At 46.3% G+C, this 24,270-nt stretch overlaps 1 protein-coding gene and 1 long non-coding RNA gene across 2 annotated transcripts in view; one reads left to right on the top strand and one right to left on the bottom strand.

Annotated features, from left to right (window-relative positions):
• The window catches only part of CLSTN2 (calsyntenin 2), a 608,040-nt gene extending 593,664 nt beyond the window's left edge, over positions 1-14,376 (top strand). Inside the window, exons 13-17 of the mRNA XM_045903664.3 lie at positions 251-421; positions 848-993; positions 1,104-1,227; positions 1,928-2,112; positions 3,878-14,376. Coding sequence (XP_045759620.1) covers positions 251-421; positions 848-993; positions 1,104-1,227; positions 1,928-2,112; positions 3,878-4,075 — 824 coding nt within the window. The 3' untranslated portion in view covers positions 4,076-14,376. The remainder of the gene's footprint in view (positions 1-250; positions 422-847; positions 994-1,103; positions 1,228-1,927; positions 2,113-3,877) is intronic.
• LOC129045387 (uncharacterized) overlaps positions 1-24,270 on the bottom strand; it is an 81,849-nt gene that overhangs the window by 28,867 nt on the left and 28,712 nt on the right. The window contains exon 3 of the long non-coding RNA XR_010410310.1: positions 16,358-16,549. This is a non-coding gene — a long non-coding RNA (uncharacterized LOC129045387). The remainder of the gene's footprint in view (positions 1-16,357; positions 16,550-24,270) is intronic.

The raw sequence follows: 24,270 nt of genomic DNA, 5'->3' as shown, positions 1-24,270 counted from the left end.
CACTGTGTCTTAGTAGCTGGTATTCAAATTCACATCTTTTGACTATTCATGCTCTTCACACAAATCCATGCCACCCAACCTCAGGGCATGCCTGGGCATTCGTCTGAGCCATGGAGGTGGTGGTTGGGATGGCACAGCCTCTTCTCCTGACTCAGCCTGACCCTGGCATGCAGTCACAGAGGAGGAAGAAGACATGCAAACCTGCTGAGTTGTCCTCATGCCTCTGTTTTCCATGTCTGTCTTCCCTCAGCCCCCAAATCAGCAGTCTTAGAAGAAATGCTTCACAACTTAGATTTCTGTGACATTTTGGTGATTGGAGGGGACCTGGACCCAAGACAGGAATGCTTGGAGCTCAACCACAGTGAGCTCCATCAGCGACACCTGGATGCCACCAATTCCACAGCAGGCTACTCTATCTATGGTAAGACCACACTCAGCCCCTTAACTGCGCTCTCATCACTCTCAGGCTGGAGTCATGAGTGTGATGGTGCTCTGTCACCTGTGGGGTCAGGTAGGGACCTTTGACCTCAGAGCATGGACTTCTAGCCCCTCTGTCAGTGAGCTACTTCAGCATCTTGAGGACCTCTTCTGCAGAAAGTAGGTGGATGCTTTCTCTTATAATATTTGACCTCAGCAAATATAGCATTTGACAGGCTGAGGCCATTCTGTTCAGAGTCCAATGTATCTGGAACTCCTTTGGGTCAGTTCAATTGGCTCCTTAGAATTCTTGTATCCATGCATTGTCTTCCCCTAAACATCTCAAGCTCTTACCCTGGACAAATTCAGGAGAACCACAAGTCCCAGAAGCCACATCCTGTATCCCCCATCTTCTACCTTCTTATGACAGGTGTGGGCTCCATGAGTCGCTATGAGCAGGTGCTGCATCACATCCGCTACCGCAACTGGCATCCAGGTTCCCTCGAGACCCGGAGGTTCAGAATCAAGTGCTCAGAACTCAATGGACGTTATACCAGCAATGAGTTCAACCTGGAGGTGAGTGGGTCCTTCCATCATTAGGGAATTTCAGAGTTATCCACTCGTTCCTCATTCATTTGGGTCCACCTGCCACCCTGGTCAGCAGCACCTCTCCCTGCTCTTCCTAGGTCAGCGTCCTCCATGAGGCCAGAGTCTCAGACAAGGAGCATGTCAACCACCTTATTGTGCAGCCTCCCTTCCTGCAGTCTGTCCACCACCCTGAGTCCCAGGGTAGCATCCAGCACAGTTCAGGTAGGTGGCCTGGGAGGAAGGACCTTAGGCTATCAGGCGGTCACTGTGATTCAAGACCATCCACTAACAGGTATGGTATGGCAGCCACAGGTGCCCAGAACTGGAGGGACCCAGGAATGGGAAAGCTGTGGGCCCTGCCTCTGAGGTACTCGCAGCCTCAGTCAGGGGCTAGGTAGGGAAAGAAGTTACGATATAACAGAGGTTAGTACAGAGTGCTAGGGCAAAATCTTCCAAGTCCTTTGAGGCCTAACTCAGAGCCACATCCTGTGCGAAGCTTTCGCTGAGCCCCTTCAAATGTGCCCTCTCGCTCTCACACACGCACACGTGCACACCATATTGCAGTCTCCCACCCTTACTTCAATTCTAGTCTTGCCATTTGTATTACTGTCTGGTGGATGCCGTGTCTGTCCCTCTGAAATTCTAGTGCCTGGCTCTCAGTGGAAGCTGCCCCAGAATTAGAGGGGAAAGCAAAAGATAGAAGAGAACATCCATTCACCATTTGATTTATTCCTCACAAGTACCCATTATAGAGATGAAGAAAATGAAGCCCAGACAGGGTGAGATGCTGGCCCAGAGTTCTACAGCTGAGAAGTGGTAGGGCAGATTGTAACCTACACATGGATGTTTCATTCACACTCCATCCCAAGACTGAGCTAGTCCTTCTGTTCACCACGTCATGTGGATTCCTTCCTTGTTCCAGTGGTCCCAAGCATCGCCACAGTGGTCATCATCATCTCCGTGTGCATGCTGGTATTTGTCGTGGCCATGGGCATGTACCGGATCCGGATAGCCCACCAGCACTTCACCCAGGAGACAGAGGCTGCCAAGGAGGCTGAGATGGATTGGGACGACTCTGCGCTCACTATCACAGTCAACCCCATGGAGGTGATCCTCATGCAGGAGCTGGGATCTTGGGGCAGTATGCTTCCCCTCCCCCAGCTCCATCTTCCCTGTGCTGGAAGCCCAGCCCCACTGACCCTTGCCTTCTCTGAGCACCTTCAGCCCACTCAACCTGCATGGACCATACTTTCCCACCAGCTGCATTCACTGATTAAAAATGTGAATTGCTCTCACCCTACAAACAGAACCAGACATTTCTTAAGGCAAGCAGCCATGTGGTGTCTATCCCTTGCCTCCCCCATAGTATTTAATGCAGAGCTAACAAAGACTCAGTATTGAATTTTTTGATTAAGTGAGCTCTGCAGGCATGGAGCAAAGCCATCTAATTTACACCGTTAAAGGTTCAGAACAGGTTAAAACAAAAGCACAACAGCAATACCTGCCATTCACTGAGCCCCCATCATGTCAGACACTGCACGGGGTGCTCTTTGTACACCACCCCATTTAATCTTCCCAACCCCCTGTGAAATAGAGGTTCTCATCCTCAAAGTGCTCAAACTTCTCCAATATTCAAGTCAAGGTTGCTGGATCCTAAAGTCATCTCATTTCAGTTAGCCAGCAACCTCCAGCATCCACCCATGAGGGTCTAAGGCCCCAGCTCTAGACATACGAGTATCAAAGTTCTACAAGTGCCCTTTGGGCTGCCCATGGTTTCCTCGGTGGTGGTAGAGGCAGGAGTAGAAAAGCAGAGGAAAATCAGGAGTCACTGAGGAATGAACATGGTCCCCCTGATATCCTAACCAGCGTGCCAAGGTAGCTCAGCTTCTCCTAGCATAGGGTGTAGGTATGGTGCTAAGCACTCCACTGTGGGGACACCAGCATTTCCACCCTCAGAGAGCTAGCAGTCTGAGTCCTGGGCACAAGTGTTCTTACCGAGGGCTAACGTGCTGATGCCAATGGTCAGTGAAGCAGGACTAGGGAGAGCCATCGAGGCTGGAGTGTTCAAGAATGATTTCCTAGAGGAGGTTAGCCTAAGGGAGGCCTTGAAGAATGGGTTAAGATGGAAGGGAGGGGTGGCAGGCAAGGTAGAAAAGAAGCCGCTCCAGGGAGGGGATGCAACCATGCAAGGGCATACATCTTTTATGGCTGTTTCATCAACTCAAGACATAAATCCAGAACTAAGATTTTGCTAGAGTCACCAAAAAGCTGGCGGGGGATGGGGCAGGAATGGAACTGGAAAAGAGTGGGGTTGAGTTTGAAGACACAAGCCTCAGCCACTGAGGGGAGGCATAGAAAATGAGGACCATGAACTTTCCCTCCCGAAGGAGTATTTCTGAGAAGCAGCATACCTGAGTCTTGGCTTAGGAGGCCTTCTGCTCCCAGAGACTATGATGTCACCTGGGACCGGGCTGTATGCTTCTCCGTGAGAGAATAGCATTCGAGCTAACACTGAAGACGGGGAAAGCTCCATATAGACAGGCTCCAGAAATGCCAGAAAGTAAACCCTGGCCTGAAAGGTTTCCAAAGAAGAAAGGGACTGGCTCCGATGTCTTAGGTTTAAAACCCACAATGTACCTTGAGTCCAGGTCTGGGAATCCACTATTTCTTCTTGGTCCTTAGCCCTCGGATTTGCCTTTCATCAGAGGACCTCCTGTCCAGGAGCCTGTCCCCAGGGCCATGGGTTTAGTGGGAAGGGAAAGGCGTTCAAGGGGCCCAAAATGTTCCCTTAGTGGAGGAAGAAACATGTAAGTTCCAGAATGGTTTTTGCTCAGCCCCTGATGAGTATGTCCCTTCTCTCCCCGACATCCAGAAACATGAAGAACCAGGGTGTGGAGAAGAGGAAACTGATGAGGAGGAAGAAGTAGAGGAAGACGTGAGCTCCAGCAGCAGTGAGTCAGAGGACAGCGAAGAGGAAGAGGAGGAGGAAGGGATGGGCAAGGGCAGACACGGGCAGAGCGGAGCCAGGCACACCCAGCTGGAGTGGGACGACTCGGCCCTGCCCTACTAGCAGCCCGCTGCCTGCGCTCACTCACGTGTCCCTTTTGTAAGCCCCACCCGATGTACACCCGAGTCTATCACATGTCGCCTCTGATTCCTATGACAGGTCTGGGCAGGCCTCCTCCAGCCTCCTGGAAGCCACCCTTTATGCCTTGGGCACTCCCTGTGTCCCAGCCCTGGGGAGGGTCCAAGACTCCCAGGGTCGTCATTAGTGGGGACTTCCAGGGGGACTTTGTCCTATAGCCCCCCCACGTCTGCCTTGGGCTCACCCAGCATCCTGTCAGCCAGTCTGCAGAGTTCTGCCTGTGCAGGGGAGAAAGTCAGCCTTTATGTCACTCACCTTCCCCGGACTCCCTGTGCCCAGGGCCCTTGGGTTCCAGCTCACTGGGCGTGTACCTGCCCCCGTCTCCTCTTCCACACAGACCAGCAGATTCTCCTTCCCTGACTCTTCAGGTGGCTTCACATGGGCAAGGTGGTCAGACTTCACACACAAGAGATCTCCATTCTTAAAGGAAAGTCCTTGTTGAGGCAGAATTAATGTATAGGGAAAGGTTCACACACACGCATGCACACGCACTCATACACTCTCCCCAGTTTGGAGAGCCTTTCCCTTTGTCCTTTCTGACGCCACACAAGCTTAGATGAAAAGTCCAAAACCAAGAGGTCCTTGGCCACAGCAGAGTCTGGTCCCCAGCCAAAGCTGTCAGCCTGCCTTGGCTGCCACCACACAGCACAGGAACCAGGAAGCACTCCACAGAGGCACCGCCCCAGGCAACAGCGTGACAAGCCTGCAGCCAGGGACCAGAAGGAAGGGCGGATAGGATGAGCAGCTGGGCACCACGGCGGGCACAGATCTGGGGGATGGGGGTGGTGGGGTCTCCCCAGCCAGAGGCTGACAAGGCTTTCAGCATCTAGTCTTAGGGTACCTCATCACCGGTTTCACACTGTTTTACCTCTTGAGAAAATGCATCCCTCTCAGATGTGTTAGGACTATCATGAACTGTGCCGAATCTAAAATGAAAGTTTGAAGATTCGAATGCTAGGAATTAGGAGCATATCTGTGATAGGAACAGCTGCTGCTTTATTCTCATAAAAGGAGCAACGCTTTGGGTGGAGGGCAAATATATCTGAAAACCTAATTTCTTCTTGTTTTAATAAGAAAATCTTTTCCAACTCCATCCTAACATGCACACCTCATAAGAACTGTTGCTATGGTAACTTGTCTGTGCTCTTTTGTGACCAAGAGAATAGCAGGCAAAAACAGGGCCATTCTAGGACTTCCACAAGGCTCTGAGACCATCTTTGTTTTGAATGTCTCTGGCTTTGTCCTCTGTCTGTACAATCTGTCCCCGCCCTCCCCCAGCCCGTACTGGCACAGGCACAGAGCTGGCCCCTAGTCACAGTGGCATTCAGGTTCAAAAGAAAGTTGAGAATCTATTCATTCTACTCACCATGTCACCAAAACAGAGCTTAAGGGGGTCCACCATCAATGTCCTCTAGTTTGACCTCCATCCATGAGCAGTCCCTGCAACCTTCTGATTCAAGCAAACTACCTGATGCAGCTTTTCCCACCACTGATAGTGGTTTTTGCATATGTTTCCCTCCTTTGAGCCTCACCATAGTTCGGTCAGAGAGTTGGGACATCTATTGTCAGGCATATTTTGAGTAAACTGAGGTTCAGAGCTTCAGCACCTTGCTCAGAGTCATTTAGAGCTAGAGACAAGACCAGACTCCCCACCTTCTACTCTTGGTCCAGTGCCCACCCACCCCACTTCTACTTATATTCATATTTATACAGCTCACGGGCATTTCTGAGGACCTACTATGTGCTAAGCACTCAACCAGCAGCCCTACAAAATGCTAAAGCTGAGGAAGAGGAGTGCTTCCCCTCCGAGGATATAATCGTTGCAGAGGGGGACCCAACAGGCATAGAAATTATATGAAACAGACCCAGAGCTGGGAGAGAAGTCACAGGAGGAAGAGGCACACAATCAAACTGAATCAGTGCCCTAATTTTTCCCTTAGGGAAAAATGCAGGCAGAAGTTCGGGATTTTATATTCATTGAATGGAAACAGTCACTTCTGTGAATTCTCCCAACCAAAATGCCCTTTTCGTATCAGGCTGTGTCTGCACATCTACAAGGAGAAAATCTCTAACACTGCTTAGTCCCACCACTCCCTTGGTTAAATAAAAAAAGATTCTCCAGTTGGGCACTTAGGAGCTAACAATTCTCCCAAAATTATGGCAGTAAAACCAAATTTATGGTTCAAAACCCATTTTTTTTTGTTATTCGTAAGAAATTTATTTTTTAATGTTTCAAGTTTTTAAATTCTAGTAAATTAACATATAGTGTAATATTAGTTTCAGGAGAATTCAGTGATTCATCACTTACATATGACACCCAGTGTTCATCACAACCAGTTCTTTTTCAACTGAATTTCCATTTAAAATTATAGGTCTGGTTTTCATGAGAGCACCTTGCAAGAGTCCTTTTGGTTTGGTTGGGGTGGGAAGGGGTTCCTCATGCCCTCTGGCTATCTCCAATGGCTGCATCACTTATTCATGGTTGAGTGGCCTATTTGGAGCATAATTTGGGGAGGGTATTGGGGGATCAGATAAAAGTGGCACTTGGCTAAGGACACAGGGTTGAATCATTTGTGACTAGATTGATGTAGAGAAATAATGGAAACAAGTCAGGACCCTCTCCATCAACTCCTGTTGTGCGAAGTCAGACTGCATGTCAGCTCCACAAACGAAGCATAATAATACTGCTGGGTCAATGGGCATTTATCATGTTCCCAACACCCTACTCAACAAGAAGGAGTGGTTATATAAAAGTAGAAGCTTCAGGGACTATTCAGGTGAGTGGCGAGTAATGTAAGTTACCCTCCACCAGATATTCTAATGTGTGAAAAAGGTCATTAATCAGCCCAGCATTTTCCAGGTTCCATATGCTGGTATCTGGGAACCAGAACTCCCAGATGGCCCAGACACCGTGTGGCCTCTCATCCAGACATCAGAAGCAGCAGATGCAGGCTCATACCCCAGAGGAACAGCTGACCAGGTTGGCCAAAGGCCAGACCATTGCTTATCTTGCCAAGAAGATGACCAGATTCTGCTCTCTGGAGCTGGAAAATAGATAGGCTGAAACCTCTCAAGTGATTCGGGTGACAGGGAGGAAGAGGAAGACAAGGTTGAAATGGAAAAGGCCAGTATAGAATGAGCTGCCCAATGGAGTAAAGCAATCAACTAGTTGGTCACCTGTCTTAAAGAATACCAAAAGTATATTCTAGTAGGTTAATCAAATGCTTTAAATCTGACCAAGGCCCAAACTTATGTAGATAACAAAAATGTAATTTGAGCGGGATCTTATTTCATTACCACTTTCTTGAATGTTCTCAATCATCCTATCAAGCAGGGTTTAGACCACACATCTCTGCAGGTAGCAAGAGCTGTACCTTGTGGACGCAGACCCTCTAGGGAGAGGGCTCCTGGTGGGAAGCAATGTCCTCCAGGCCTGTACATACAGCAGATGTCAGCAAATTTTATCTATAAAGAGCCAGACAGTAAATATTTGGGGCTTTGCAGGCCATATGGTCTCTATTGCAAGTATTCAAATCTGCCACTGTAGCATGAAACAAACCACAGACAATACATAAATGAATGGATACGGCTAATGTTCCAAAAAAAATTATTTATGAATACTAAAAAAGCAAATTGAATTCATATATTTTCATATGTCATGAAATTTTATTACTTTTTGATTTTTACTTTTTGACCATTTAAAAAATTAAAAAACTCTTCTGAGCCCATGGGCCATACAAAATCCAGCAGCCTGCCAGATTTGGCCTATAGGTCATAGTATAAACACCTCTACCATACGTTCAAGGAAAGCAGCCTTCCCATTTACCAAGGGAAAGTAGATTGCTATCTTAGACCCTTCCTTCAACTACCCAGGGGTCTTTGCCTCCAAAATGAACAACAACTCCATAGTCCTTAGTTAGGCTCTTTTAAATGTCCATGTCCCAGCAAGAAAATGACAACAAAAAACACCTGGTTCTGGTCAAATTGACTTGGACACAGGCAAGCAGTCATGCAGAATGCCAAGCCCTGGCTATAGGAACTGTAACCACTGAGCGCCAACCGGCTTGAGCTCAGGGGCAACTCCCAGACCCAGAGCCTTCCCAGCACAACTCAGCCCATAATGATTTCTAAGCGGGGGTGTTCATTATCTGACTGATTTCCATTTCAGCCCCGTTCATGCCATTGCTCTAAAAATGATCCTGAAGACTTCTGACTGTTTAAATCAATAGCAACATAATCAGTAGAAAGCCCTACCCAGCACATTTCAAAATTAGCAGTCTTTATGGCTCTATGATTCAATATTAGCAAGAGGAAAAGAGGACTTTTTCTTAACCATCCTCTCATTGAAATTAACCAAATCAGTTTTACAAAAAAAGTGAGGGAGTGAGTTTAATTCTTTGAAAGAATTTACAAGTGAAAAGTAGATGATTTTCAGGTAAGATCATTCTCAGGCCTTTGGGGGATCCTCCAAGCCCCTGCAAAATACTCTGGAGGGCTACGGATGGTACAGGATCCTCTATCTGCATCAGACTTTTATCAAGGCTGACAAGCCAAAGCCCTTGGCACAATTTTTATATAATCACTTTCTGCTGCCCAGCTGTAGGCAAAGGAAATGAACAGTGAAAGTCTTGAAGTCTACTCCAGTACCTTCATTTCCCTGCCTTTATTTTATTTTATATATTTATTCTGTACCTACTTGATAGATCTTGTTCTAGTTTTCTTTATGATGCCAACTACAAAGGAGAGTTGGCTTTACAAGGGCTATAGATTAGAAGTCAAACTTGACTCTACCCCAAGACAACACAAAGAGACACAAGAAGTACCTCCACCAGCACCCCAGAAAGCAATCAAACATTCCCTGGATGCCATTAGTGAACAGATGGGATTCTGTGTTTGTAGCTACGTTCAATGTAATTCAGCAAATCCTTGCTGAGTGCCCATGGTGTGCCAGGCCCTGTGCCAGAAACGGGGGAAAGGTGGATGACTGAGGTGTGGCCCTGCCCAGGCGGGTCTCCCGGGCTCATGAGCTGTTGGCATGCTTCCTTTACGGTGTTGGAGGCTGTCTGAGAGCAGTTGGGACAGGTGTAGGCAGAAGTTTAGAGTTGAGGGAGGTGGGTAACTTGCTTTGGCAATTCTCCACCCTAAGTCAGATGGCAGGTGTGATTCTGGGAGCCCTCAAACACATTGCCAAGGTCAAAAGAGGAGAGCCCTGGGGAAGCAGGCAATGCTTCCCTAGATGTTTCTAATTCTGCCCCAGCCCAACCCAGGTCACTTATGGATGAAAGCCAGTCACCCTGCCTACAAGGTGAGTATCACATGGCTGAAGACTGAGATTCAGTGAAACTAGGCCAAAGGAAGTTCTTCAGTATGAAGAGCAGGCAGGCAGACCTGGAAAGTAAGCCAGGTACAGGGGCCTCCATGTGCCAAGTTCCAAAGACATGAAAAGTCTGATGTGAGGGTGCACCCCTGAGGCCTAAAGTCAGAGCTGAGGAGAGAAGAAGGGCTCTGACTTTGTAGGACCTGCTAAGGGGCCACAGGACACTAGAGAGCAGAGGTTCTTAAGGTGCATCCCTGGGCCAGAGCATCACCTGGGGATGAGTGAGAAATGCAAATTCTTGGGATCCACCCAAGAGCTACTGAATCAGAAACCAGGGTGGGGCCCGGCAGTGTGTGTTTTAAGGCTCTCTAATCCTGATGCACTCTAAGGTTTGGAAACCACTGATGTAGAGAATGAGAGTGACTTTCACTGGCCCTGGGAGGAGAGGATTAATAGGATAAGAAAGTCCATTACTAGTGTAGAAGAGAGGGGGTCAAAGCAGAGCTCCCCATGAACCGTCCAGGGCCCTCCAGACTCTCTCTAGTCCATACTCCCTGAAGCAGTGATTTCAAGGAACTTTGGGCCTAGTCCCAACTTCATTCCTCCCCTGGGGCAGGAGCCACCTCCTGCTGGTCTGGCCCCTTTCATCCTAGAGACAAACACAGTCCAGGGGAGGCTGTAGTGAGGCTACCCATCCCTAGGGAGGCTGCCTTCCAGATTCCCATTGATGAGCAGCCTCCTGAAGGGCCATATTTTAGGGGAAATGATTAAACTGTAGCAGTGTCCCTACATCAGCAGGAGAACTGGTCCCCACACAGCATGTATGCTGTGGAGCCATCAGGGCCTACAGACAGTGGAGTGGGGCCATCTAAGGGCTGGAAGGGAACACAGACACATGGCCTTGGAGAGCTCATGCCTGCTGTTCAGTTCCTAAGAATCCAGTTCCCTCTTGATTAGAGGCATATTCCTGGTCCTATCTGCCCCGGCCTTGCTGAGTTCTCCCCCAAATGCCCTAAAGGATACCTCCATTTCTCCAGCCCAGTTTATGAAAAGGTCTTCTGATTAAATGCCCAACCAATCCCCTGAGAACACAGTGACTATATCAAGAACCACCATCTCCAACACATTAGATTATGCTAAGAAGAACCAACAGAGTTTACCAGTTGTTTGTGAGAAGCATGGGAGAGAGCAGACCCAAGAAGGGGAAGGAAAGTTTCTTCATGTTTGTGTCACTTCAGTCCAGAATAACTTTCTTTATAGCCTGGCCTCTCTTTGTGAATTCTCTGATGTGACATCTCTTTCCCAAGACCTTAAGACAATTTTGTTTCCCTGAAGTTAAGTCACTTATTGCAAAGCCCCCCATGGGACAAAAGGACAAGGAATGGCATGATAGGACATAGGTGGAGAGCCTCAGACAGTTCTGGGAGCAGGATGGGCTCTGTTCCCATTGGCAAGCTTAGATCTGTGTCCAGTCAGAAGTCTCGGCAGCTCCAATATAGCCAGGACACGAGGCAGAGAGAGGGAGTAGGAGGGGCATTTACTGGGAAGACTGGGCACAGAGGAGACACCCAAGGTGTGTCACTGTGCAGGCCACACCAGCCATTCACATTTGTCAGAAACAGGAGAACTGTGTCCCAACATCAACTAGTCCCTCCCATTCTGAGCAGTGGAGAGGAACTGCTACCTCTGGACCATGGAGGTGATACATCTCCAGAGTCCGGGACCCATTCCATGAGAACTGGCCGTTGAATGAAATGGAACCACAGTGCTCAAGCACCCACTGGGGACCCTGACCAGGCCCCAGAAAACATGGCTGTGTGAGGCTGATGGCCCCTCAGCTCCTGCTGCCTCTGCTGTCACAGGCTCCCTCGTCAAGGCAAGAGTCACTCACCTACCCCAGCGCCGTGGGTGACTAGTACAGCACCTGGCCCACAGCACGGGCTTGGTAAGTGGTGAATTAAACAGAATACCAGAGATCACCTGACCTCAGCAAATGGACAGGATGCGAAAAATTAAGATGCTTCAAAAAAAAAAAGACTCCACCATCATTTCTCTTAATATATAGGTCGGAATCCTTCATAAAATCAGAGCAAGGAGGAGTGGAAGTACATAGAGGGGCAGAAGAACAGGAATGGGGTTGTTGGATAGTGGCCCCTTCCTATCTATAACAGTAAAAGTTGCCCCTAAGCACGGAGCAGTTGGAGGGGCCTTGATAAGCCCACTTGCTCCATCCTCTAGGTCCTGGGCAACGTCCTGAGAGGGGGTCCTCTGCAGCCCCTTTTACCAGATTCGCTGCAGAGGTCTGTCAAGGTGAAGCTCAACCCCCAACAGACATAAGAAAAGAGAACAACAGACGTGAGAAGAGCCAAAACGCAGATGGTGTATATTAATCCCAGGTGAAAGAAATGTGCTGGCTTTAACATTTGTTCGCTTTTATCTTGAAATGAAAATGCATCTCTGCTGCCCAGACCCTTTTCTGAGCATTTCAGAACAGAAATGGGACACACACACTCACTCATGGTAAGGGTTCTTTCCCCAGCAGAAAAAGCTATCGGAGAAAGGAGCCCACAGGTTGTGTCTATGTGCAGGAGCAGATAACCAACCACAGGTCCCAGCTAGAGTCCAGCCCTGTGAAAAAGGGAAGGGAAAGGCCAGGAAACAGCTGTCCTTAGGAAGGGTTCGTTAGGGCCTCTGTGACAAAGGGCTCCACTTGGGCCTGTGGGTCACAGAGAGGAATATGATGTGCACACCCCTGCAGACAAAAGTCCGTCCATCCTGGGCAATGTGGAACACACCCCCAGCTCCTCCCTCCGCTGCAAAGGAGCCGCCAATGTGTAGGATTCGGAAGAGGCCACGTACATCTTCACTTGTACACTTCAAATGGTGGAAATAAGGCAAATGCTTTTCGGAGATTAGGAAGTTAGACCTGATACCCAGGGCTGATCACTCAAAAGGCAAAGAGAGAGAGATTGAGGGGAAAGCAGACTCAGAGTTAGAGAGGGAACAGGCAAGGCTGGAGAAGAGTGACAGAACACGAACGTGCTCACCCAGGAAGCCAGAGCATTGCTCTCAACTGAAAGCTCTATCCAAGTTTCAGCAAACTATGGGGAAGCCTGGCCCTGTGACCCAGGGGCAGTCAAATCCATGCCTCCAAACTCAGCCCTGTTTGAAGGTGATTTCATTCTTAACTAGTCATGATGGATCAATCCACCTGATTGCTTCCAGCCTGACCTTGGTGGCTTCCAAAAAAGTTGTTGGTGCCCTGAGCTGGACAGCTTGGAAGGAAATTGAAGAAAACCAGCTGGCGAATAAGAAAAGAAACTGCATGTAGAAGATGGTTGTTTTTAAAGAAATCTGTAGGTATTAAGAGTCAGGTGTGTTATGTTGTTGGCATGGGCATTATAAATGTCAAGGAGGTAAGATTCAGAATGACTTGGTGGGGTACTCGTTTGGAAAATTAGTTTATGTGTTAAAGATAAGTTATGAGAAACAAATAGGCTAAGGACAGCGATTTATGTGTGCCATATACATCTATATAGACATCTATATATATATAGACATAAAATACAGAAATGAGTCAGATATAAAGATGTCAATGATCCCAACACATTTTCAATTCCTTAGAAGTGCAGGTTTGGATGTTACACTTTTTCTTATTGTCCTCACTTACTTTTAGCTCTCAAAGCACTGGGAACAGTGCCTGGCACATAGTAGGAGTTTGGTAAGCACTGGGAAATGGAAGGTCCAGCTTGTCACTACATGGTAAACACTCAGTACTCGCTATACATCAAATTAAATGAGCCATAGGGAAGCAGGTCAGCCACATCCCCCTCCTAGATCATCACAACCCAGCTAAGGAGAGGCCTTCCTGAACTGACCGATTCAGAGCAATGTCCAGCCAGCTGCAGGCACTGGGGCTGGCTCTTGCCAGGATGCTGTACATAGTGGGTATCACTTAGGATGCTACACATAGTGGGTTTGTATCACTTAGACAGGATTCTCTGCAAATAGTGGGTCTGTATCACTTAGACCTTATCTGCATAACACCTAACAAGCTATTTCTACAGGGAATAGGGCTGGGGGCTCTCCTCCTATTGCATCTGACATTTCCTAAACACTTGGTGCAATGCTGTGGAGTTCTGCCAACTTCGGGCACAATTTGAGAACTAAATGTAATGATTCTGGGCTCAGCCAGTCTAAGAGGTTTAGTGATTTCTTCTCTCAGCCCTTCCCATCATCCATATCTGGAGATGCCACCTCAAGGGGTAGGCCAGTGTGTGCCTGACGCATGTCAGACTTCTGAGTTCTTCCAGCTGCCTCAAACAAATAAATCCTTTTAGTCTAGAAAATGTGTTTATTTGCTAAATATACTATTGTGTATGATGTCAAACAATGCAAACTTTGGACTATCTTGTTAGGAGGACTGTATGCATTTATATAATTTAATTTCAGGAGAGCATGTTGTCATCTTGCTCAGTGAATGAGGATGCACAATCAAAGATGATCAGAAAAAATGCCCCCTCCCCTCCCCACACCTCTCAGCCCCACCCCTCATGGAGCCCCTGCCTATTTTGAGCTGTCCTGTCCACTCCAGGCTGATGCAGAGTGAAGGGCGCTGAGAATCGCCATGTATATAAAGCTATAGGAAGAAAATAAGAACCACCACAGGAATCTGTTGGGCTTCTTCCCATAACTGTGATTTTACCCATGTTTCAGTCACAAACTTTAAATTTCTAACAATTAAGATTCTTGCAGTTTCCAAGTAATTTGTTAAATGCCTATTCGACACAGACAGATATTTATTTTCAGCCTTGACTTGTAAATGCCTACAAACTGATTCATGCTGGTGGTCGTTACGACACTTCCTGTGAATTGGTGAATAAATATGATTTTAGAATTTCACAGTAAAGATGACCTCTGAGAGTTTTTATCCTTCAGACTATTTGATGAGGTGAGGCGCTGAGAACTGCTTAGCTGGGTCAACATTCTCTGGAGCTCCGTCCTAAATCCTTGTGTGTGGAAGACAGGGGTGTGGGACCCGAGAAATGGTGACATGGCGAGCTGGGCCCCCATGAGGCCTTCATCGGGGCACCCTGTTATATACCCAGAACACAACTCGGCAGCCTTGTTACTGGAGACCAGTACTAAGACAAGTCTCATGTACTTCCTGAGGGCCTACAAAGTGCTGGAGCCTTACATGTCTGGTCTTAATTCTTGAAGCAGGCAGTTGTCAGTAGTAACGTGAAGGTGAGATTCAGAGGATCTATGGGCATTGCCAGAGGGCAGGTGGGACCGAGCACAGCTCTGGCTCTCTCCTAGCCCGTTCTTTCCTGCCCCTCCATGCTGACCTTTCCTCACACCCAGGTGCCACCCTGCAGCCCACCGAGGATGGGCTCCCCTCCCCACCCAGAGCTGGTCGAGATCCAGAGCACTTCCCTAGGTCCTGTGAGTTACAGTTACAACTGTCTTTCCCTCCTGTTTCATACTGACCAGACCCAGGGGTGAAGGCTTCCCTTTGGTCAGAGAGAAGGGGGAAAAGCTCAAAAACACTTTTAAGTGCTGGGGTCATAAGAGGCGCCACGTTGCACATGACACGGCAACCAGCGTGTACCACAAAAGGCACTGTCGTCTGCTCAACCCCCTCTGACTACCCTCTGCCAGCCATGTGCCATCTACCTGCCCCACCCGTCTCTGTCCTCCCCTGCTCTCCTCCCTCCTCACACTTCTCAGAAGTAAGAGACAGCCTCCTTTCTTTTTCTCTTTGAAGAGCAGCTTTGTCACCTTTTCCTCATTCCCTGGTGTCCTGCCAAAATCCATGCCTGTCCTTCTGCCCCAAGCAGTTCACCATATACATATTCTCCCAAATACAGATCACTCACATCCTAAGAGGAGTTCTTCCGCCGGATGTTAGGACAGCATGTTTATCACGTCGAACCTTATCTTTGTATTACATCTCAGAGAGCCAGCAAGGAGCCTAGGTCTGTTTGTCCTTCCATCTTCACTTTGGTCACACACACACACACACACACACACACACACACACACACACACACCCCACCCCACCCCACCGCATCCCTTCCCCTCACACCCCATCCTTGGGCTTCCCTGGAGCCCAGTGTAGCAGCTCACTACCACAGCCCCGACCTCCTCCCTCCCTTTTGCCCCAAGCAATCTGGCCCCTGTTCTTGGGTCTGATAGATTCTCCATCTTCTGTCTGTGCTACTCCCTCTCGTCTCTTTCAAAAGCATCTCCTCATCCCTCAGCACCACAGTGTCTGCTGCTGGCTTCCATCCTCAGACGCTGTGCCTGCCAGGAGACCACACTGCTGAAGCTCCTTGGGAGGTGGCCTCCCAGGCTGACAGGCCACAGAGACTTCTAGGAACCTACCCTTTGTACACAAGGCCCTGGAGCTCTAGGGGCTCCGCATCCTCGCAGGTAAATGAACTCCATTCTCTAAACTTAAAGAGTCCTGGTTTATCAGGCCTGAGTACAGGGCTTCATACTGGGTTAACCTGATAGAGGGTCCAATGCAAAAACTTATACACACCAACAAAAACCAGCTTCTAAACTACCAAACTATGGATAAAAGTCTCAGGCAGAGGCTTCATCTCAATCATACCTGTATTCAAACTCTAGTGCAGAGCCCAGGATGGAAAGGGCTCAGAGAGAATTAAGTAAACCGAACTGAATTAAACCTCAAGTCCAAGGTCCTCAATGACCTGGCTCAACCTGTTTTCATCCTCGTATTTCCCAGTTGCCCAACATGAGTCCCATGTCTTGGTGTTCCCAAACACACGGTGAGTGTTCCCACCTCCATGCTGTTGTTCCTGTGGCTCCCACTCCCTGGAATGCCATCCCTCCTCCCGTATCTCAGACCATGGAAATCTTACCCCTCACAGGAGTTCCCACTCCCAAGCTCTGGTGTTATCTGTCAGTGATGCCATCCTTGATTTTCCCAGTGGAGTATGATCCTACCATCCTCTGCACCCCCAGAGCGGGTCCTGATGTACTGGGAAGTGCCCCACGTGGACGGTGAGGGGAACAGGTCATGAGATGTGGTGTTCTAGGCCAAATTCAAATGCCTGCAGAGGTAAGGCAGGTAGTATAAGCATGACTACCTAGATGGGGCCTCCAGTGAAGAGAAAAATGCATGCCACCTCCAGAGCGGAAACCGCCTCTCTTCTCCAGCCAATTGTGTCAATGCAAGAATGACTGCCAATTTTGCCAGATTTTCTGATTTTTTTTTTCAAGAGAGTTCTTAACAAGCCCTAATACATTATATATAAATATGTAATCAATATGGCATATAGTAATATAGCGTATATTTTGTAATTATAATTATATACTGTATAATTATGTATTATGCATAACTAAATTTCAAAGTTATAATTATTACATACTATTAAAAATTATATATACACACACACATACATACTGTTAATACACTGATAGCAATACTGGTACTACATATATATATATATATATATATATATTTTTTTTTTTAAGATTTATTTATTTTACAGAGAGAGAGAACATGTGAGCATGAGTGGGAGGGGCAGGGGGAGAGGGAGAGAGAGAATCTCAAGCAGACTCCACACTGAGCACAGAGCCCAACACAGGGTTCGATATCACAACGCTGAGATCATGACCGGAGCCGAAACCAAGACTCAGACGCTCAACTGACTGCACCACCCAGGTGCCCTGTACCACATATATTTCTCAAACCAGTTTGACTATGGAACCCTTTACTTCATAAGGTATCTTCAGCTGAGATAAGGGCCTGAAGCTGAGGCCCAGAGTTCTTCCATTTGTTAGTGCCTCACTGGGAAACCATCCTGAACCAACAATTAATTTCATCCTAGATACGACTTCTCTGCAGAGACTTCCATATGTGCCTATGGAGGTCACACCAGGATGCTCTGTGCACACAAGCCTCACAGCCTTGGCTCCCAGGACCCATGAGCACTACCCTCTGACCACACTCAGAGCCCTCAGCCAGTTCTCTTTTCCCTACACAACAGGGAGGTAGCCCCAGAAGCTCTCTATGAATTGACCTTGACTTCCCTTCCTCAAGGCCACAATGTCAAACCATTACGCCCATTCCACCCTTCACTTCATCAGTCTTTACCCTTCTAATCACCAGAAACATTTACAGTCATTTAATAACTGCAAAATCATGTCATGCGTGCCTACTGTTTTCTTGGGACTTATATAAACACCACACATATGTACACACACACATACACGTAGCTGCAAATACCCCTATGCACACGTATACATATCTATGGCCTTCTATTTTCATGATACCTTCGTAAAACCACTTACTAGTCATGGCACCACTGCTGTGGCAATCTCCCTGAGCTTTCCTTTCCTTGTTTATAAAATGGTAATAATGGTACCTCTCTTAAAAGACGCTTGCAATAATTAAGTCAGGTCATTTCTGTGAAGTATCTGCTACAATGTCCAGCCCTTTAGGCATTCACTAAATAATTACTATCGCAGCTATGACCACTACTTTTCCAGCATCCCCTAGCAATAGATAATGGGGTCACCCCCTCATTCGTTCAGTCCTTCCTCAGGCACTTACTCCTTAATTCATTCAATGGTTCTGAGATCTAGCCTGGACAACATTCCCCATGGGTGACCTCTTCTTTATCTTCTCAGTGTAGGCATTTGCAGAAAAGGGGGGAAGGGAAAGAGTGGAGAGAGGTACAAAGACTGACTAAGCAATTGGACCAGGCACTTCCACGGTATATTCTAATGCAATCCTTCCAGCAATCCCATGTGGCAAGCATCCTCATCCCCATTTTATAAATGAAGGAACTGAGTTCGGAGAGATTAGGTCTCGTCAAGGTCACCCTGCAGGTGAGTGGCAGAGCCCAGATTCCTTCATAGATGTGGTATTCGGAATACCGTGCTAGTGCTGCTGAACCAAGTGTCTGCCCACACTGCTAGGGAATAACCAGCCTTAAGAGTGAAATGTTGCCTCTGAAAAGGCAGAGTACGCAGGTGCCAGAGCCCAGTGATGAAGGCAGTTTTCCTTTTTAGCACCTTGGGCTACCACCAGTCCCAAAGCACACACCAGATAGGAACTGAGAAGTCCTGGTTAGACAGCTACAGTTCCAAAAATAAAATTGGGTGTTAAAAAAATATAAGCCAGAGAGAGTCTAAAAACCAGCAGGAGAGCAAACTATTTAGAAATACACACTCAGAGACATGGACAAATGGGTCTCCTCTCCCAGAGCAGTAATACAAGAAAGCCATCCCCATGGTCTCTGTTGACTTCTATGTCCTGGAATCTATGACAATCCTGGAGACATGGAGAAACTTGGAGTCCTCATTTATTTGTCTATTCATCGTCCAAAGACGTTCCAAAACTCCTTATTCAGTGCTTCCTGTGCGCCAAATGCTGTGCTAGGCACTGAGGACACCAGCAGCACCAGCTTCCCACCCTCACTGAATGTAGTCTAGTGGAGGACACAAGTAATTATTAAATAACTTCACAAATAAGTCTGCAATTGCACTTATTAGGAGCTCTGCAAAGGAAGCCTCTCTGGAGCTATGAGTATCTATCATAGGGTGAATTGCCATTATCAGGAAGGCCAAAGTTCCCTAAAGTGATGATTAAGATGAGAGAAGAGAGAGAAAGGGGAAGTGTATCAGTAAAGCTTCTTAGCTGCAGATGAGAAAGTCACCTTTAGATAGTCAAAAGCAGCAGGTATTTAGGAACAGGATCATTGGGAAGACTAGAGAATCTAAGCTTCCAGAAACATCTCCCAGCAGTGCCTTCTCTAGCAGAAATGAACCATCACATGGGTATGGATATGGGCTACAGATCTGGAAGGATCCCTACCTTGCTTTCCTCTCTCTGTTTCTTCCCCTACAACTTTCACTCCGAAACTCTTCCTATGATTCAAACTCCTGAAACATAGTGTCTCAGCCAGGATCCCACTTGATGGAGAATCAGTGAGTATGTACAAATGCGCTCAGATTTTGTCAATCAAATTTGTGCTACTCCCCCTGTTCAAAATCCACCAAGAGAGTTCCATGACCTCAAAGTAAAGTGATGCCTATGTCATGGCTCATGATACTGGTACTGAGTTGGCCACAACCTAAATATAACAGTTCTCCCTGTGTAGAATTCTGCATTCCAGAGCTCATCAACATGGTCATCACACTTCACTAAGCATGGAGTAAGGCTGCAGGAAGTGAGAAATGATGCCAAAGAGAAGGCTACTTTCTGAAAAATGCAGCTACTTATCTGCAATGCTGATGACGGACAGCCAAAAGTCTTCTCAGACATGTTTAAAAAAGTGAAAAACAACATTGTGTACTTTCCTTCTGTTAATAAATGATAAAGTAACTTTTCACTTTATAAAAATATGTCAAGTCTGTCACTTGGTAGGAGAGCACTTTGATTAAAAAGGCCCTCTGGTGCAATCTATCTCTTAACAATAGCCAGAAGGTTATCATAAAAGCCTAGTTCTAATAGGTTTTGACTAAAACACAACTTGAAGCATGCTTCTTTCTGACATAAGGTGCCTCTGACTTTGGCTGTGTTTGACAGAGGGGCAGTGGGACAGCCTACTCACTGCCAGGAAACTCTGACAAGGCTTTTCAGAGATGGGCAACCTATGTGTATGGCCAGCATGCCTGCACGAGTTTTCTTGCTACATTTTTCAACTTGTTCATTTAAGAAAAGACAAAATATGATGTCTAGGCTCAAGGATAAAGGTGGTATCAGTGAGGTGCATTGGGAGAATATCCACTTCCAGCTGAGAAAATTACTTTAAAGTAACAGTTTCAGAACTGTGTGCTGGGAGCTTAGGAAGATGGCAGATTAGGAGGACCCCAAGCTCACCCCGGCCCACATTTAGATATCACTCACATCCATGTAAATAAACCAGAGAGTGACCCGAAGACTGGCAGAACAAACTCCACGACTAAATGTAGAGAAGAGCTGCATCTGAGAGGTTACAAAGGGCAAATGCAATCAAGAGCTGCCCATAGGAGGGAGGGAGCTGTGGGCACAGGGAGAGCCCACACGAAGAAGACAAATCCCCATAACATCTTGCTTTGAAAACCAAAGGGGCTGAATTCCCTGACTTTGTATAACAGCGGAACTTGGAGCCTATACCTTAAAAGTCGGCTGACTCAGCACTCGGCAGGATAGCTGGTCCCGACCCTTAACGAGACAATAGCCCAAGGAGAGGCAACACAGAAGCAAGTATTTGCATGACACCTGGGGCAAATGGAAGGAAGATCTGTTTTTTCCAATTTTAGAGCATGTTGTGGGAACAAAGGAGCTGGGAGGCACCATTTTCCTCCCCGACCCCCAGCACAAACACAGGGCCACCTTTGGGAGGCAGCACTGCACAACAGACACGTGCTATCTAACCTGCTAGCAATGTGCCCTACCCATGTATTCTCCTGAGGACTCACCCACTCCAAGCCTTCTGGCCTCGGCAGTGAGCTCACTGAAAATTTTGCTAACACTGAGCATGCACCCTGCCCAGGCACTGCACACAGGCACCGCTGCAAGCCACGCCTCCTACCGTTGCCACTGCCCACTGCACCCCCAGCTACTGCCACCCCCGCCTCTTGCTGTGCCCCTGGCAGCCACTGTGCTTCAAGGACCCAGCCCTGGACTAGCATCTCAGTGCAAATTCTGTTACCACCATCCCACTCCCAAGCTCTCCTGTAGTCACGCCCCTTCAGAGCCAGCCTGCATGGGTCTCATTAACAGCAGAGAGAGCAAGCACAGCCCCCAACAGGCAGACAGTCAATGCAGACATCTAGACTTAGAAGAAAAGTGACTCAGACACAACAGCAGGATACAAGCAACACTCACAGGAGACTCCCCTGAAGCACCAGGTTCTGGTGAACAGGGGACATCACACTGGAGGGCATAGGACCTCTTCTTTGTAAAGCCAGTACTTTCAAAAGCAGATGACATAACTGACTTTTCCAATACACAGAAACAGACTCAGAGAGGCAGACAAAATGAGGAGACAGAGGAATATGTCCCAAATGAAAGAACAAGACAAAATTACAGCAGGAGATCTAAGCAAAACAGAAATAAGTAATAGGCCTTACAGAGAATTTAAAATAATGATCATAAAGACACTCACTGGACTTCAGAAAAGGGTGGAGGACATCAGTGAGACCCTTGACAAAGAGAAAAAATAACATATCAAAGATGAAGCACTCCATAAATGAAAGTAGAAATACAATAGATGGAATAGTAGGCTGCAGGAAGCAGAGGAATGCAACAGTGACCTGGAGGACAGAATAATGAAAAGTATTCAAGCTGAACGGGTAAGAGACAAACAAATACCGCAAAGTCAGAATAGACTTAAGAGAACTCAGTGACACCAACAACAACATAATAACATTCACATTATAAGGATCACTGAAGGAGAATAGAGAGAAAATGAGGCAGAAAATGTATTTCAAGAAATAATAGCTGAAACTTCCCAAATCTGGGGAGGGAAAGAAGAGATCCAGATTCAGGAAACAGGGAGATCCCCCAAAAAATTCAATCCAAGGAGGTATACACCAAGACACATAATAATTACAATGGCCAAAACAGTGATAAAGAGAATTTTAAAGGTTTCAAGAAAAGACAGTTACATAAAAAGGAAACCCCATAAGGTGATCAGCTGATTTTTCAGCAGAAACTTTGCAGGCCAAGAGGTAGTGGTGCCATATATTCAAAGCGCTGACAGGGAAAAATCTGCAGCCAAGAATACTCTATCCAGCAAGGCTATCATTCAGAATAGAAGGAGAGATAAAGAGTTTCACAGACAAACAAAAGTTAAAATAATTCAAGACAACTAAACCGGCCCTACAAGAAACATTAAGGGGGACTCTGTGAGTGGAAAATAGAAAACATAAGAAAAAACAGGAAGTAAAAAGGCAAAAAAAATTAAGTATACCCATAAAACTCAGTTAAGAGAAGCACAGAATAAAAGGATGCAAAATGGGGCACCTGAGTGGCTCAGTTTATAGTTAAGTGTCTGCCTTTGGCTCAGGTCATGATCCTAGGGTCCTGGGATCAAGCCCAGCAGCGTGTTGTGTTGTCCGGCTCCCTGCTCAGTGGGGAGTCTGCTTCTCCCTCTACCTCTGCCCTCCCCCTGCCCGTGCTTTCTCTCTCACTCTCCATCTCTCAAATAAATAAAATCTTTTTTATAAAGGGTATAAAATATGATCCCAAATATTTGAAACATGGAGGGGAAAGAAGGATTAGTTTAGAATTAAGTGACCATCAGCTTAATATACGTGTCTATATGCAGGTGTTATATACAAACCTAATGGTAACCACAAATAAAAAAAGAGTAATAGCTATGCAAAAAATAAAGAGAAAGGAATCCAAGTATATCCCTAAGTAAGCCCAGCAAACCATGAAAGAAAGAGAAGAAAGGATCAGAGAAAAACTGCAAAAACAACCACCAAACAAGTAACAAAATGGCTATAAATACATACCTATTAATAATTAATTTGAATATAAGTGGACTAAATGACCCAATTGAAAGACATGGGGAGACAGAGCGGATAAAAAAATAAGACCCATCTATGTGCTGCCTACAAGAGACCTAAAGACACCTGCAGATTGAAAGTGAGGGGATAGAGAAATATTTATCACATAAATGGATGTCAAAATTAGCAACACTCATATCGAACAAAATAGACTTAAAGACAAAGATGGACACTATATAATAATAATGGGGACAATCAAACGAGAAGATATAACAATTACATGCACCCAACATGGGAGCACCCATATATATACAATGGTTCTTAAGAAACATAAAGGAACTAATTGAGTGTAATACAGTAATAATAGGGGACTTTAACACTTACTTACATTGATGGACAAATCATCCAAACAAAAAAAATCAACAAGGAAACAGTGGCTTTGAATGACACACTGGAACACATGGATCTAACAGATATATTCAGAACATTCCATCCTAAAACATTAAAATACACATTCTTTTCAAGTGTGCATGGAACATTCTCCAGAATAGATCACATATTAGGCCATAAAACAAGCCTCAACAAATTCAAAAAGATCGAAGTAATATCATGCATCTTTTCTGACCACAACTTTATGAGCAAGAAATCAACCACAAGAAAAAATCTGGAAATGCCACAAATACATGGAGGTTAAATACCATGCTACTAAACAATCAATGGGTCAACCAAGAAATCAAAAAGGAGGGGCACCTGGGTGGTTCAGTCCGTTAAGCGTCTGCCTTCAGCTCAGGTCATAATCCCAGGGTCCTGGGATCAAGCCCTGTGTTGGGCTCCCTGCTGCTCAGCAGAGAGCCTGCTTCTCCCTCTGCCTGCTGCTCCTACTTGTGCTCTCTGTCAAATAAATAAATAAAATCTTTAAAAAAAAAAAAAGAAAGAAAGAAAGAAATCAAAAAAGGAATAAAAATTACATGGAAACAAATGAAAAATGAAAACACAATGGTCCAAAACCTTTGGGATGCAGCAAAAAGTGGTTCTAAGAGGGAAGTTTACAGCAATACAGGCCTACTTCAAGAAGCAAGAAAAATTTCTAACAACCTTAAACCTAAAGGAGCTAGAAAAAGAATAACAAACAAAACCCAAAACTAGCAGAAGGATGTAAATAATGATTAGAGCAGAAATAAATGATAAACAAACAAAAAAACAATAGAACAGATCAATGAAACCAGGAGCTGGTTTTTTTAAAAGATCAACAAAATTGATAAACCTCTAGCCAGATTCATTGAAAGCAAACAAGAGAAAGAAAAACAAAATCACAAATGAGAGA

The sequence above is a fragment of the Mirounga angustirostris genome, unplaced genomic scaffold (genome assembly GCF_029215605.1).
Source record: "Mirounga angustirostris isolate CCGP_5_RB_7025 unplaced genomic scaffold, mMirAng1.0.hap1 SCAF_1, whole genome shotgun sequence".
NCBI lineage: Eukaryota > Metazoa > Chordata > Mammalia > Carnivora > Phocidae > Mirounga > Mirounga angustirostris.
The sequence above is the reverse complement of the archived record's forward strand: the minus strand, read 5'-3'. Positions and strand labels throughout refer to the sequence as shown.